This window comes from Myotis yumanensis, unplaced genomic scaffold (assembly GCF_028538775.1).
Source record: "Myotis yumanensis isolate MYYU_CA2020_CCGP unplaced genomic scaffold, mMyoYum1.0.hap1 SCAF_14, whole genome shotgun sequence".
Classification (NCBI taxonomy): Eukaryota; Metazoa; Chordata; class Mammalia; order Chiroptera; family Vespertilionidae; genus Myotis; species Myotis yumanensis.
This window is the reverse complement of record NW_027223765.1, coordinates 7,253,078-7,270,479: the sequence shown is the minus strand read 5'-3', so window position 1 is coordinate 7,270,479 and position 17,402 is coordinate 7,253,078. Positions and strand designations below refer to the sequence as shown.

The following is a 17,402-nucleotide window of genomic DNA, read 5'->3' as shown; positions in this document are numbered from 1 at the left end:
TCTCCAGTGTTAGGCAAAAAGAATTTTTCATTTACAGTAGAGAGGAGTAAACAAGACTAGAAAAAACAAGAGTGACCTGATGGGATAGCAGGTCAGAGAATGTTTAACTCTGAGGTCAGCCTTTTCTCAGGAGAGGTTAAGGAGTTAGCTGTGTACTGGCTCTTGCTGAGAGTAGGACCAAACTCAGGGACCTGGAAGGAGAGGATCTTAACCAAAGTTTGGTTAACAAGCATTTTGTCCTGATTACTCAATGGAACAAGCAGTTCAGCTAATTATTTATGAAGCCAAGAATGGGAACTTCAAGGGTCTGTGTCTGGCCTTGTCATAGGTAAATGAGGGGGCCTACACCTAAGTCATATGGAAAACGATGGTTCTTTGCAGTGTCTTTTCCAGAACACAGACAAGGCTGTGTGTGTGTGTGTGTGTGTGTGTGTGTGTGTGTGTGTGTTTCTTAACTGTCACTGTTTTCCAGGAACACAGGGCTCAGATAAAATTCAACATTGTCAAGAAGGAGCCTAGACAACAGTATTTTCTAGAAGATCCCCAGGTAATAGATTATAACAGATTTGAGATAATCAGAGTGTGTGGTCCTTATTCAGATTCTAATTCAAACAAAGCGATTTTTTAAAATGACACTTATGAAACAGTTGAAGATTTTAATACTGAATCTTTGATGAAGTTAAGGAATTACTGTCATTTTAGGTGTGACAATGATATTGTACTAATGAATTTATTTTATTTTATTGTACTAATGAATTTACTTTAAAAATGATTATGGTATTGTGGTTACGGTCTTTAAAGACAGTTCTTATTTTTTAGAGCTATTCACCAGAGGAAATATTTATAGATTAAATGATATGACTTCTGGAATTTGCTTCAATATGAAAAGGGGGAAAGTGGGTGGGGAATTTGTTGGTCATGAATTGTTGAGTGTTGAAGTTGGATGGTGGGTCATGTGAGTTCATCAGACTAGTCTATTTTGCATGTGTTTGAAATAAAAATGGTTTTCTAAAGGAGCTCCCAAATAGCTTTTAATATGCAGACTGTTGAAAACTGCTTTTCATAGTCCTACTTTTTGTCTGCTCAAACGTCAAAACCAGAAAGAGGTTTGCCATGACTACTACATTTCCATCTATTTCTCCTTGTATTTTCTGCAATGCTTGATTTACATATTTCATTATTTACCATTTGTCACACTAAGGTTTATGAAAGATTGCCTTTTTTCTTTGAAAAATGATATATGCCCTTGGCAAAAGCAAAGAAAAAATCAAGCAGTATATAAAGGTATACAGTGAAAAATAGGTCCCCCCTTTGTCTCAGATTCCTCTCCCCGGTGTCAGCCACAGCTGCCAATTTCTTCTGTCTCCACTGAGGAACAGTCAATGTGTATGTGAACATATGCATGTACATACGTACATATACTTGAATGTCCTTTTTTATATATCTTTGGGACCCCAGTATTTTATACTCTGTTAGATCCTTGCATTTATCATTTCAATCTTATACAGAAAATTGCTTCAATCAATGGAAAATTGTACAGTAGCAGAGCCTGCATCATTACTGATCCTTTTTCTATGAGCTATTTTATAATTCTACAAATTACCCATAACTGATAACAATGCAGAATAATTCCTATCAATTTACATGCAAATCGATTCTGTCAGATGGAGAGATATCCTTACCCACTCGTGGAAAAAACAGTTTTGCCCCCATCCAAGCATTCGCTGTAACATTCCTTTACTCCATGTGATTTATGCTTCCTTGACTTCTCCTTTGAACTAACCATGACATCTGCCTAGTTCCTTCATTGTAAGCAAAATGAAATCTTCAACTTATGTTCATTTTATACCTGCACGAAAGTCATGATTTTGCTTTTTATTTTTATTTTAATTTTTAAAATATATCTTTATTGATTTCAGAGAGGAAGGGAAAGGGAGAGGGAGAGGGAGAGAGAGATAGAAACATCAACCAGAGAATCATTGATTGGCTGCCTCCTGCACGTCCCACACTGGGGACGGAGCCTTCCCACAACCCAGACATGTGCCCTGACCGGGAATCAAACTGTGACCTCCTGGTTCATAGGTTGACACTCAACCACTGAGCCACACCAGTTGGGCCTTTTTTCTTTTTAGAATTATTTTTTAACAATACTCATTTAGCAAACAGGTTGAGCATACAATTCACTGGATGTGAGGAAAACGCAATTTTATTTTTGCCTCTCATTGCCCTGTGTGAATAACTGTCTAGAAGTATCAATAACTCTGACCTGTACCAATGACTTGCTTCAAGAATGCCTCAATAAATATTCCTCTACTTGTATTTTTAAGTCAAATGTAATTACACTTGTAGGATTAATTTATAAAAGAGGAACTGCTAATTCTACTCTCCAAAAAGATTATACTGATTTACCCTCCCACTGAGACTGTATAAAATCATGGGTTTTCCACCTTCTCTGAACACTGTACATTATCAAACTTTTAGATCTTTTTCAACCTGGTAGGTGAAAAATGAAATCTAATTTAAGTGTTTCCTTTATTATGAATGAAATTAAGTTTATTTTCAGACAATGTAAGCCATTTTCTTTTCCCGTATGTAAGCTGTCTGTTTATGTCCTTTGCCTATTTTGTTTTCCTATTGTGTTATGGTATTTTTCATAGTCACTTATAAGCTCTCCTTCTATACTAAGGAAATTGGCTCTTTGTCATGTGTCGCAAATACATTTTTCTACAGAGGGGCCAGGGCAACCATGAAGAAATGACACAAGGCAAGCATAGTACAACTCAGTGGGTTCAGGATGTGGCTGTGTAAAGAAAGGCGGCCTCTCTCACATCTCTTCCTGCCCTCCAGATGTGATTGAGCTGTTACCTTCTAATTCACAGCAGATCAGCAATGAAGATCTAACAGGAGTGCAAGAAAAAGGGTGCATTGAACAGTCACCATGGAAACTGCCCCTCCCACAGCATTTACCATTCAAAAGCTTCTGCAGGCATTCATGTACAACAAATTAGCAAAGGAAGATTTACAGACTCACAACTCTAATTTTGAATGCACTTTGAAGGTGTTTAGAGGCATAAAGAATGCCTGTGGTTTTTGTAGGGCGATTACTAGGGGAAAATTGTCTTCAGTTCCAGCTTCTGCAGAGGATAATTGGTCAAAACACTAGAGTGTATTTTGTTTTTGCTGTACTTTTCCTTCCTTCCCAACCTTGTGCTGATGATTGCCGGTCCATCGTGTTGCTGATCTCAGAAGTACTTTGTATTACTGAGCCTTAAGCAGAAGCTCTTAAAGACTACCCCTGGTCTAGCCTTTCGTGAGAGCCCACGCTCCCTGAAGAAGTTGAGCAGTGAATCTGGGTGGGAAAAGGTGTGCAGGGGACAAATGAATTCTCTTTGTAGGTCAGAGAAGAAGTCAGTAAAAGCAAGAGAGGTTCTGCAAGGTGAGGGACTGTGACTACTGTTGAAAGCATCCAGGTTGGTGATAGAACCTGGTCAATGATGGCAGGTGATCTTAGGGAGGTGGGGCCTGGACACTGGGATTTCTAGCTGTAACAAAAAAAGCCCAGTCCCAGAGGCCTGTCCACTTTCAAAGGACACTGGGCATCTCAGCCATAACCAGTGTAGCCTGAGGCTTGTTGGTGCCTCCAGTATATGACCCCTGGGATTGATGAGTAACCTTAGAGTGGGTTACAGGAGCCAGAGAGCCTTAACAATGACTGAGGTTTGCTTTTCCATCATTTTGGTTGGCTGTGAGCTCAAATTATAATTAATTTTAACAATCTAATATGACATCCTATATAATAAAACCCTAATATGCAAATTGACCCAACGGCAGAACTACCAGCAGAACGACCGATTGCTATGATGTGCGCTGGTGATCAGTGTGCTCCCACAGGGGGAGCACCGCTCAGCCAGAAGCCGGGCTCATGGCTGGCAAGCGCAGCAGCGGTGGCGGGAGCCTCTCCCGCCTCCGGAGAAGTGCTAAGGAGGCAGGCAGACATCCCCCAAGGGGTCCCGGACTGCAAGAGGGCACAGGCCGGACTGAGGGACTCCCCCACCCCCTGTGCACAAATTTCATGCACCAAGCCTCTAGTCTTTATATATCCGTTTGTGGTATAATATTCACACCCATTGTACTTCTGTGGCCTGGCATTTTAGGAAGCCTCACTCAGTTCAGCTCCTGTATAGAAGTCCCACCACAAAAAATTACATTTGTGATTTTAGGGGATCAAATAGATTTCCTAAAAAGGTACTTTGGTTGTGGCATTTTATCAGCAGGAAATATGTATTAAATTTTAAGGTCTGACTTGTCAGATTAGAGTCTAGACTCTAGAGTCCAAAATCAAGGATGGCCTAAATGGTTCTCTACTGCCCTCCAGTGGATAAATTAGACAACGGTTGAAACATTTTTGGAATGGAAAAGAGACTGGTTTGTATTTCTAATACTGTAAAAAATATAGACATGTAGAAAATATATACAGAAAGAGATAAAAGAACTAACTAATGGCTATTTTTTCCCAGTGTGTTAAAAACTAAATGCACTGCGGAATGATGAGCCATTTAATACCATGCCTTCTAAGACTGTATTTAAACCTAAAGATTTGCTGACAAGACAAAATAACAGACAACTTTTGACAAACACCTCAAGCATTCTGTGGTTCTGTGTCTCTATATTTATGTATGTAATAGTGTTTTACTTATGCATACTTATTTAATTACTAGAGGCCCGGTGCATGAAATTCGTGCATTCAGGGGAGGGGGGGTCCCTCAGCCTGGCCTGCGCCCTCTCACAGTGAAGGAGCCCTCAAGGGATGTCCAACTGACGGTTTAGGCCCGCTCCTGGGCCTAAGCCATCAGTTGGACATCCTTAGCACTGCTGCGAAGATGGAAGAGACGCCCACCACCACTGCTGTGCTCGCCAGCCATGAGCCTGGCTCAGGGCTTCTGGCTGAGCAGCACTCCCCCTGTGGGAGTGCACTGACCACCAGGGGGCAGCTTCTGCATTGAACATCTGCTCCCTGGTGGTCAATGTGCATCATGGTGACCTGTCGTTCTGCTGTTTGGTCAATTTGCATATTACCCTTTTATTAGATAGGATAATCTTGTAGTCTATTATATATAACAACAGCCTTCTTGATAGAGAACCATTAAAGAGTTATAAGGAAACTAGTGGCCCGGTGCACAAAATTCATGCATGGGGGAGGGGGTGTTCCTCAGCCCGGCCTGCACTCTCTCCAATCTGGGACCCCTCGAAGGATGTCCTACTGCCGGTTTACAGGGATCGGGCCTAAACCAGCAGTCGGACAACCCTCTTGCAATCCGAGATTGCTGGCTCCTAACCGCTCACCTGCCTGCCTGCCTGCCTGCCTGATTGCTCCTAACCACTCTGCCTGCCGGCCTGCTCACCCCCAACTGCCCCCCCTTCTGGCCTGCTCGCCCCCACCTTCCCTCCCCACTGGCCTGCTTGTCCCCAACTGCCCCCCTGCTGGCCTGCTCACTCCAAACTGCCCCCTCACTGTCCTGATCACCTTCAACTGACCCCCACTGACGGCCTGCTTGCCCCAACTGGCCCCCCTGCTGGTCTGCTTACTCCCAACGGCCCTGCCCCCCACCAGCCTGATTACCCACAACTGCCCTCCCCTCTTGGCCTCTAACCACCTCTACCTCGGCCCCGCCACCATGGCTTTGTCCAGAGAATGTCTGGAAGGTCTCCTGGAAGGTCTCCCAGTCTAATTAGCATATTACCCTTTTATTAGTATAGATTATGCAGCTTCTCAATTTCTCCACAAATCTGATTGATATCATGACCAGCCTGCACAAATAAGTTTATTTACTTAGCACTTCTGCATTAAGATTCTATTCTTTTTAAAGTTGATCTTTTTAAAAAATATTTTACTTATTTTTTTTTAGAAAGAGAGAAACATCAATTTGTTGTTCCACTTACTTATACATGCATTGGTTGAATCTTGTATATGCCCTGACCAGAGATCGAACCCGCAACCTTGGTGTATCAGGACAATGCTTTAACCAACTGAGCTACCTGGCCAGGGCTAAAATTAATCTTTAAACTATCCAATTGAGTCCAGCTGATGTGGCTCAGTGGTTGAGCATCGACCTATGAACCAGGAGGTCACAGTTCAATTCCAGGTCAGGGGACATGCCCAGGTTGTGGGCATGATCCCCAGTGGGAGACATGCAGGAGGCAGCCAATCAATGATTCTCTCTCATCATTGATGTTTCTATTTCTATCTCCCTTCCTCTCTAAAATCAATAAAAAATATATTTTTTAAAAATCTCTATATGTAAAAGCCTAAGCGACTGTTATGACTGGTTGACTGAATGCCTGGTCGACCAGTCACTATGATGACACACTGACCACCAGGGGACAGACACTCAATGCAGAAGCTGCCCCCTGGTGTTCAGTGCACTCCCACAGCCAACCGCCTGCAGATGGCCAACTCCCATGGTCCCTCCCCCTCCTCGCCCACCTCCTCCTCTTGGCCAGCCGCCTTGATCAGCCCCTATTGATCGCTGGCCAGGCCAAGGGACCCCACCCATGCACGAATTCGTGCACCAGGCCTCTAGTAAATAAATAAAAAATAAAGTATCCAATTGAATGCATTAATCACTAGCAGACAGTACTAGTTACACACCAAGCCTCTACATGATTTTGTGTTTTTAAACACATTTTTAAAACCTATGAATTCCTCTAAATAATTAAAACAAAAGAACACTAAAGCATTCATGCCCACCCCCCACTCTGGTGATATCAAGTCTGCAAGGCCATACCTGGTTACCTTCCCTTTGCTCACTAAGCAGATTGATCGTGGAGCCAGAAAACATGTATTTAAAGCATGAGGACAATCTGTAAAAAGGCCTGATCACAAATCTTTCTCCAGGCTATTGAGAAAAAGGGAGAAGGCAAGAACCAAAGATATGACATTTCAAGCTGTTTTGAAAACTTTAAAAAGTGATGAAGCCTATATTACATAAAATTTATGAGACAACCTACTCTAGGAAATTATAACACTAACAATGTTTCCTGAACAAGGTGATGATTAAAAATAATACCTAAAATATATTGATGATTTCCCACATACTAAGTACCGTGCTAAGATTGTTTCATTTACCTTGAGATAGGTAATGTTTTTATTCCACTTTACAGATAAAGAAACCTAAGTTAATTATTTGCTCAAGTAACTGGCAGAGGGAAGGAACAACCTCCAGAGCAAGATTTAATAAGAACAAGCCTGGTTTATTTGGAAACAGAAGCCCTCTAGAATTCATATTTGCTTTTATTTTTCAAAAATACATTTTTATTAATTTCAGAAAGGAAGGGGGAGGGGGGAGGAGGAAGAGGGAGGAAGGGGGGGGAGAGAGAGAGAGAGAGAGAGAGACATCAATGAGAGAATCAATGATCAGCTGCCTACTGCCCCACACCAGGGATCGAGCCCGAACCCAGGCATGTGCCCTGACCGGAAATCAAACCATGACCTCTGGTTCATAGATGGATGCTCAACCACTGAGCCACGCCGGTCGTGCTTCATATTTACTTTTAAATTTTACTGCAATTTTATTTAACGTGTGGGGGGGGGGGGGGGTTTTGGCAGAATGTCAGAAGTTTTCATGTTGTCGTTAAGCAGAGTTCTCCAAATCTGAGAACAATATAATAGGTATCAAGCCTTCTTATATTTTGAACAGAGATGCCAATCTTTCTATGCAGGAAATGCCAAGAGGAATTCCAACAGGATAAGCCTCCTGGCAGTTACAGAAGACAAAGAATTAAATGGAGATTGATGAGGCTGGTGGTGAAGATATCTTTGTAGAGTTGTGAAGGTACTGACATTTCCCCTCCTTGTGGAGAAGGGAGGATGTATTAGTTATCTATTGCGGCATAATAAATTACCCTACCATTAGGACACTTCAAACAGCAAACATCTATTATCTCATACAGTTCCTGCAGATCAGGAATGTAGGATCAGTTTGGCTGAATGGTGCTGACTCAGAGTTTCTCAAAAAGTTACAGTGGAGATGTCATTTGATTAATCAAGCTGAGGTCACATGCACGCATTCTTGCTGTAAGGCTAGAAAAAAAGAAATGAGTAACTGTCTTTTTCATTTTCTGTAAGCAGTGCTCACCACAACAAGACACATAGTGGGGAATTCCTCAAACACAGAAAGAGAATTCAAATGATGAACAGCAGTAAATAAAACCACAAAAATGTCAAAGAGGTCATCCTTTTAGCTGCCCAACACCAATATAACCACCGCTTTCAATGTTTATTATGTCAAAAAAAAAGTTGTCACTTAGAATATTGCAACTATCCTTCATACAATCAAAGGTGTACTCACTCTGTCACCCTCTGAGGAAGTCAATCCAAAGTTTCATCAGTTACCACATCCATCCATCCATTTCTAAGTTTAGAACCTCAAGGTGATATCCATTCCTCTAACTTAGGGACTAAATAACGAAATTTACCAACAACAGCGCATCCTACAAACAATAGTCAAGTAAAAGGTAAAGAAAGAAAATAAAAGTTAAAATATATAAAAGTCTACATGATCTATAATAATAAAAGCAATAATAATATGCTAATTAGACCGGACAGCCGAAAAGACCTTCTGGACGAAGCCGGGGCTGCGAGGGCCAAGGCAAGCCGCCGCAGCTGCGAGGGCCAAGCCCCTTGCATCAGTTTCGTGCATGGGGCCTCTAGTACATGAATAAAGGAAATACAAATAGAAATGAAGCTCTCATTTCTTTCCCCGATCATGAGGATTTTACCTCCATTATGACTTCCTTGCTTTACCAGCCATTCTGTGTTCCCTTTACCTTCAACTAACACCTTCATTTCTAAGGAATCTGGGTGTTTACGTATACCAGCAAACCTATTGCTGCTTGGTTATCAGGGTTAATCACTCCCACCAATACCATAACCTTGTTCTTCTCCTTCTCTTGACTATCCAGTGACACAAGACATACAAAACAGATAGCAGACTCAGCTCCAAATCAATGGAACCACTGTTCAGCCTTTGTTTGAAGAATTCCTTTCTTTAGAATATAAATGTTCCACACTCCCTCCTGCCACGAGACCGTTCCCTCTCCTTGCCTAGTTAACTCCTCAGATCTTGACTCAAGGATCATTTCCTGTCTTATAACCATCTTTCTTCACTGAAATTAACCTCTAAACTAGGGAGGCCCACAATCTCAAAGAATGGCAGTTTAAAAAACAAACCTCTAAGTGGGGGTCACTAGGTATATTTCTTTGCTCCGAAATCCATCAAATTTTGCTTATGGAACTGTGGTGGTTTTAAAAACATATCCACAAGTTCTTTTGACACTTCTACCATTAAAAAGGAGTCTGCTTAGATATAACCACCTTTAGTAAGTCCTAATAAACTAAATGTAAAGTGATGCAGAACTTCCACTGGTAGTTTAGAAAAGGCATTAATTACAGTGTCCACCTGAATTTCTCTTTTTTGGGATGCCTGCCCTTGGAACCCAGCTACTATGTCATAAGGAACCTACCAGCATCTGGAAAGACCATGAGTAGGTGTCGTGGTACAGATTCAGCATCAGTCACCAGACAGTGAAGGAGTGAGTGGTCCATTATATGATTTCAGCCCCCCAATTTTCAGCTGCCCCAACTGAATCATGGGAAAAGTAGAACACAGCTAAACTGTCCCCACTGAGCCCTGCACAAATTATAAATTTGCAAGCAAAGTACATTTTGTAGTTGTTTTTAAACCACTAAGTTTTTGGGTGGTTAAAGAGCAATATAGGAACAGAAAGAAAGAGTGCCAAATATTGGACACTAGTTCAAAGCATACACTGCATCCTAGAAGTCACATCAAATAGGGTTACCTCCCAGAAGGCACCATAACTAAAGCTTCAATAAGACCGGGTGCTTCTTGGAGACAGAATATACAACTAGACCAACGAATTCTATGGACATGAGCCCACTGTACTGCTTCTTTCATTACAGAGTGAGTTTCTTGGTCAGAAGCATTATGGTGTCAGGCACAACAACAGGCTAGGAAGCATTCTGTAAGTCCCCAGATGGTGGTGCTGACAGAAGCACAGCAAGCAGGGAAAGCAAATCTAAATCTACAGTAAATGTGTTTCAGAGAGGACAAATAACTATTCCCTCAATGACTGGGAAGGGCCAATGGAATCAACTTGCCTCCAGGTGGTTGGCTGATCCTCCTGGAGCATGGGGTATATTACCAGCTCAGGATTGGTCACTGCTGCTGGCAACCTCAACATTCAGCAATGGCTCGGTGATCCCAAGCACAGCTCAATCCTGTCTATCATTGCCTTTTTTTTCCCATAATTCCACTGAGCCTGAGAAAAGAGGCTAAGTTTCATCCACACAGGGGTTCATGTCATCCATATTGTTCTCCAGATTTATTCTGCAAGGTCCAGAATATCCCTTTCCAAGTATGCCTTATCACCAGTTCTCCAATCTTATTCTTCCCATGTCCTTGACTAACTGGCCAATTAGTCTTTGGCCATGAATTACTACCAAAGGCCATTTCTCCTTTCAGGCAACGTGAATTTCAAGACATCCCTCTGGACATTCTGTCCATTAAACGGACTTCACAACTTTAATGTTCTTCAGGTCCAAAGTGGGAACACCACCACCTAACAGTCCATTTCTGGCAGGCATGAGCATATTGTCCTGAGGAACTTGGTGCCTGGCACAGCATGGGTAGCCAATAGGTATTTTTTAAATAATCTTTTAAAATGCAGATTATGTCCCTTCCCTGCTTAAAGCCAATAGCGTCCCACTGACATTAAAGATCCTGCTAGGCATGGCCTCTGTATACACTCCTTCCTCTTGTTCTCTGTACTCTAAACCTTGGCCCCTAATTCCTGAATGTTCCAAGCGCCCTCCTGCCTCAAGATCTTTGCTCAGACTGTTCCCTCTCCTTGCCTAGTTAACGCCATCCTCAGATCTTGACTCAAGGATCATTTCCTGTATTATAACCATCTGTCTTCACTGTAATTATCTCCCTATTTATTTATATGTTTAATTCCTGTCTTACCCAGGACCCTAAATTCTATGACTATGTGCACTTAACACTGACTCCCTGCACCTAATATAGTGCCTGATACTTAATAGGTGCTAAATGATATTTGAATAAACAAATAAATGTGTCTGTAATAAAATGCAGTACAGGTAATTTTCCTACAAGTTATCACTGCCAATTTTGCTTAAGATGCTTCCTGCCATTCCTTCCTACTCTTCTAACTTGCATTTCTTTATTAATTTAAAAAGGCATTTTTTTAGACAAGAACTCTCCTAAGCATTCTATCTATCCTAGCACTATGCAAAAAAAAAGTGAATACATATGAAGCTTTAAATATACTAATAGCCACCTTATAAAAAGTAATTTTATTTTATTTAACCCAATATATTCAAAACGTTATCATTTCCACATGTAACCAGTACGAAAATTATTGAGATACTCTGCATCCCTTTCTTTGTACTAAGTTTCTTCTATTCGGTGGGCATTTGAGTTACGTATCTCCAGGCGAGCGGGCCATGCATGTTTCAAGGGCGCCCTGGCCACACACGCCGAGGGGGGGCTGCGTGGGGCGCCGTGGTCCCAAAGGAGCCACTTTCCCCGGAGTCCGCGTGTTCTCAGCACCTGGACGTGTCGGGGAAGCTCCAGGGCCAACCTTCATCCACAAGTGAGCCCCACGCCTTCAGCATCTGCAACCTCAGAGGCTGTCCCGGAGAACACTTTTAACCAGTGTGCATTTTTCACCTTCCTACCAGCCTTTCCCCTCGTGTTTAAACATACTTGGCTCCCCCTGAAGATGGGAGCCACCTCCTTTGCAGTCTCCTCCTTTGAAGCCAGTTTGTGGGGTGTCGTGGCACATCTGTGGGTTCCCGTGGCTGCCTAGGGAAATCTGGGGGGAGGGTTTCTGCGCTTCTGTGCAAGCCGCCCATGTCCGGCATGATGGGCTCTTTCGGCGCTTCCGCGAGGCCGGCCTGGGCCTCCGGCGATGGCGCTGGGAGAGAGCAAGCCGGGGCAGAGGCTCCCGGAGCCGGACTGGACTGCTCCCTCGGCTCGGAAACGAGCTCTCGCCAGCATCACACTCACGCGACAACTTGGCGGTACCTCTGCCTCCGCACGGGGCCACCGGCCGCGGCCACACACAGCGCCGGCGGGACGCACCGGCCGCCCGACTCCCGCCCCGCCGCCGGCCCTCGGCCGAAGGGGAAGAGGCGCGACTTCCGCCTGGACGGAGCCACTTCCGGAAGTGACGTCGGAGTGTCAACATGCAAGATGGCGGCCCATCACCGGCAGAACACGGCCGGGCGGAGGAAAGTGCAGGTACGGGAGCCCGGCTCCTCGATCCCTCGGACGTGGCTGCCAGCCCGGCCCACCCACAGCGAGCAGATGCCTCGGGCCGCGATCGGCCGGCGTGGAGGCTTGGGGCGAGTGGGACGCCGGGCGCGGCCGGGCGCGAGGGGTGGGGCCGCGGCGCTAACGGCTTCTGGAGGGGGCGGGGGGCTGGGGGCGGCCCACCGAGCCTGCCTGGGCCCCGTCCCGGGACCCTCGGGTGCTCCGTTCGGAGCCCGGGGTTACCGATCGCCCGCTTTCTCCGGGGATTGGGCTTGCGAGGTCGGGAGAGGCTCGCTCTCCGCCCACCTGCCTCCCCCGGTCCCTAAGCCGCGTCGGAGCGGAGGCCTCCGGGCGCTTCCCCGCTGGCTGGCGGCCGAGGCGCGAGTGGGGCCGTGCGGGGGCGTGGCGGGGCAGAGACCGCTCCGCGGGGTGGCTGCGGGGGCTTCTGCACGTGAGAGCCGCCTGCGGTCTTTTGTGCGGGAGCTTTTTGCGTGTTGCGGTGGAAACGACGGGGGAGTGTGCTGGCGTTGGTGGGGAAAATACGATTTTTACTGTTTTGGAGTTTAATTTCGTCTTCACCATTTCTTCATCTCCACTGTGCATCCTTGAATCCTCTTTTCTGTTTCTGTAATCTCCTAGCTAAGGGTAAAGAGTTACCTAACCCTTCCGTGTGTGCTTGCTGCCTCCGTGAACCTGCTTTTGTTTCACGGGCACGTTTGAGAGTTTACTGTTGGCTATTTTCAGCGATGCAAGGAGTAAAGCCTTACTACAGGTGTTTGCAGCAGGGATAGCTTAGGTGGTAGCGAGGGTATGGTGCACTCATGCATTGAACATTACTGTGCACTTAGCTTGCAAAGAATGGAGAGAGTAGGGGAATAAGTGACACCCAGACTTTCTGTATAAAACAGCATGGTCTGTAGGTTGAAATCAGTGAGTGTTCCTCAGTAAGGAAACCCCAGCAAGTTGCTGTAAGCCGTAACGTTCTCTGGGCAGTTGACTTCTTTGTTTTGTGGGTCTCATTGATGAGTACAGTATCCAAGCATTCAGTGGATGTTGAATTGAGTGAAATGAATAAAGATCTAAAATAGCTAACCCTGTAAGGTGATTTAAAAAGCTGTTTTTTAATCCTTAACCCAAGGATATATTTTTATTGATTTTAGAGAAAGGAGGGGGGGAGGAGAGAAATATCGATGTGAAAGAAAAACGAAAGAAAAACCGATCGGTTGCCTCCAGTATTTGCCCCATCCCACCTGGGATCAAACTACATCTTAGGTATGTACCCTACTGGGGATCCAAACCGGAAATTTTTTTGTGTATGGGACCACGCTCCCACCAAACTGAGCAACCTGGCCAGGGCTGTTAGGTGATTTTTAAGTGTATCATTGACAGAATTTAAGTAACCCAGCATGCAAACCAGGTGGGGAGAATGTCTGCTTCTGAGTATAATGTAACTAAAAATGGTAACTGTATTCCAGGCACTAGAATGGTACACTCCTTAGGGTAGTAAGGAGAGCTAATCAGGCCACTCCGTTTCTTGTGTTTAGACTTAAAAGGCAATATAAAAGTATAGGATGGGCAAATATAAATCTTCAGTCTGTGTGGAAAAACTGGGTGTTTTAATAAGCTGAATATGAGCTATTGCATGTAGAATGAGAGAGGTGATCATTCTACTCTAACTGATCAGAGTGAATTAGAGTTAGAGATACGGCAATCAGGTTAATAAAGTGACTTTAAACTATTCCTACAAAGAGCACTCAAAAGAACGAAGACTAGTCTGCTGAACAGAAGATGCAGTGAGTCTTGTTAGCTGCTTTCAGAATTTCCCCCCAAGGTCTAGAACCAATGTGAAAAGCCACAGAGATTGATTTTATCTCAACACTTCAGAACTTTTATTTATGGAAGTGTTTTTGAAACTAGAGCATGTTCACTGCAAAAACCCACAAACAGTACAAAAGTATAAATGATAATTGTCCTCCACTCTTCCAAGAAAACTATGGACAGTGTGACATACAGTCTTAGACCAGGGTTTTCACCACGGGTGTTACTGACATCTTGGGCGGGATAATTCTTTAGGCGGGGAAGGTGTCCTATGCATTGTAAGTTTTGCATCTTCCTGGCTTCTTCCCACTAGATGTTAGCACCTTCCCAGTTGTGACAACCAAAAATGATTCTAAACATTTTCAAATGACCCCTGGAAGGCAAAATTGCCACTGGTTGAAAACCAGTGTTTCGTAACACTTCATGCACGTATACCTGACTTACATGATCAGACAATCAAACATGTGAATCCAGATATATAATGCAGTTATTTTCTGGTAATCAAGATGTCAAAGCCAGTCTTTTCACTTCCTGGTGGTTCCTTAGTGTCATGATTTTCCAACAACCTGAGTCTGTTGGTTGGCTCTCTCCGTCTCCATCCTTCCTTCAATTATGGCCTCTTCTCTCATTTGCTTCAGAATTCTTGGGGGTGCTGGCGGGGGCGGGGGGGGGGAGCGGAGATTGGACAAAAGTCACTAGTATTCCTGGCTTAAGAGCAGCAACTATGCCGTAATACTCAGTGATCATTCAATAATATAAATACTTGCTCTTTCATAACAATTTTTTGATTGGAAATGACTCCAACTCAACCAGGCTCAATAGGCAGTGCTAGTTGCGTGCAAATCTCGAACCAGAGAGCTCCCTGTGACTCTCTACCCTAGGAAGTGATGTAAAGTCAGCTTTACCACGGGTTGGTCCTCTCCTATTCCCAAACTTCCAGCTCTAGGCTCCCCTCTTGGTGGCATGGTGGCTGCCTCCAACCCAGACCTTGTCTCCTTTCACCACACTATCAGTTGGCAGATAAGAGCCCCTTAAATAGTCCCTGTCTAGTTTCTCCTGGAATCTGCTTGCCTTGAGGAAAACACATTGGGAGCAGAAGTGAGGGATGGAGAGACAGCCAACAAATGTCTATTCTACCAGTACTTAACTCTTTTCCCTGCTAAATATTTAGTTATTCTACACCTATTCAGAGCTCAGTATGGTGTTGAGTCCTGATTTTGAGTCCCAGTTCTGGGTTGGTTGATTATTCTTTGATACTTTTTAAAGGAAGTAGAATGATGCCAAATCCTGGCTCCTCAAGAAAAGACCCTTACAAATTAGCCATATCTGAGTCACTTTTTATGCAGGATGGGTAATTAAAACTGCGGCGTCAGTTTAGAACAGGGGTCTGCAAAATTTCTCCAAAGGGCCAGATAGTAAGAATTTTACACTTTGGAGGCCATTCTGTGTCATAACCAAACCTCTGCCATTATAATGTGAAACCACCCATAGAAAATACCTAAATGCATAGGTGTGACCGTGTTCCAGTAAACACTTGTTTACTAAACAGGATTTGGCCCGTGGACAGTTTTTTTACTAACCAATGAGTAGGAAAAGTCAGGCAAGACTGCTTTTCAGAATCTTTTTAAAATTAACGCTCCAAAAATATAGGTTCAAGCAGAAAGTCATGGTCCACAAGATTGAGCAGGAAAAACAGATGTGAGAATTATTGATATTTAGCCAGTTTTTCTTGGCCAAATTTAGCCTGAGTTAGCTTGATAGCTAGAAGTAGCCTTATATAAAAGAGCTGTGTGATTCCATTTATAGGATATTATAGTACAAGCAAAACTAATCTATGGAGAAAGCATCAGATCTAGATTGGGAGTGGGGTATAGAGGTTGGGGACGAGGATGAGGCAGCTTGCTAGGGTGGTGCAATGTTCAATGTATCTTAGTAGGTGTTTGTATTACACAGGTATATTCATTTGTCAGAAGTATCTATGTACACTTACATCTGTACATTTCACTCTAAGTAAAGTTTATCTTTTTAAAAAAGGAGCTATGAATAAATAATGAACTCTAGTTAATAATATACATGCTGAAGTATTTAGGGGGGAGTGTTATTGATGTGCAACTTACCTTGAAAGGCATTGAAAAATAACATGGATCAAATGAATAGATGGTTACGAGGTAAAGCAACTATAGAAAATGTTAATTGTAGAATAGATATATGTGGCAGGTATATGAATGTTTGCTGTGTAATTCTTTCGACTGTTGTGTTTTAACTTTTTCATAATGAAAGGCTGAGAGAAAATAAGTTTTAAAGGTTAAACAATAGTTAGATAGTGATAAGCAGCAGAAGATGAGGAAGTGAAATTTCAGTTGCAGTGGCCAGAGAATGCCTTGCTGAGAGGCTGACTTCTGAGTAAGGATCCAAAAGAAATGAGAAAACGAGAGTGCCATGGAAGGGGCGGGCATTCCAGTGAGAATATCACATGCAAAGGTCCTGAGTGGGAATGTCCCTGGCCTGTTTGTGGAATGAAGAGGCCTTTGTGGCTGGCATGGAGTGAGTGAGGGGAAGAGGAGCCGGAGATGAAATCAGAGCGGTAACTGCAGACCGGACCATGTAGACAGAGCACCAGGGCATGGTGAGGTCTAGAGTGCCATGGGACGGAGTTGGTGGGTTTTGAGCAGAGGAATATACAGGATATGCATGTGTTTTAATAAGGGTGGCCTGGCTTCTGCGTTCAGAACCTCCTGTGGGTGCACAGGGCAGAGAGGGGAGGCCAGATGCTATGTGGTAATGGCCCACCAGGCTCCTGAGAAGTGCTTGGAATTAAAGTCAGGAAGGCACCAAGGTTTTGCACCTGAGCAATTGGAAGAATAAAGTCACCATTAACTCCATCAATGAGGAAGACCAGGAAAAGCTATTTGGGGAGAACTCTCAAGAGTTGGGCTTGGAACATGCCGTGATTACGATGTGTGTGAGGCACCCAAGGGGAGATGAGTTAATGCACACACACCTCAGGGGAGCCTGGGGAAAGAGCCCAGAATATTCCCTTTGTGAACCGGAAATGCTTTCAGAATCTCCCTTCTTTTCTTAAAAGTATTGTGAATTTTGTACTTATTCCATAATATATCCACATTTGTTTTCACATAAAAAATTGTTTCGTTACTATAGTAGGCAGAGTGCCTCCCCACCAAAATGCCATGACCTAATCCCTGGAACCTGTGAATATGTTATGTTATGTGA

At 43.8% G+C, this 17,402-nt stretch overlaps 1 protein-coding gene across 2 annotated transcripts in view; it reads left to right on the top strand.

Annotated features, from left to right (window-relative positions):
* Positions 1-12,249: 12,249 nt before the first annotated feature.
* The window catches only part of WDR48 (WD repeat domain 48), a 33,466-nt gene continuing 28,313 nt past the window's right edge, over positions 12,250-17,402 (top strand). For both annotated transcript variants that reach the window (XM_070391587.1, XM_070391586.1), the window contains exon 1: positions 12,250-12,341. In XM_070391587.1, coding sequence (XP_070247688.1) covers positions 12,294-12,341 — 48 coding nt within the window. In that variant the 5' untranslated portion in view covers positions 12,250-12,293. The remainder of the gene's footprint in view (positions 12,342-17,402) is intronic.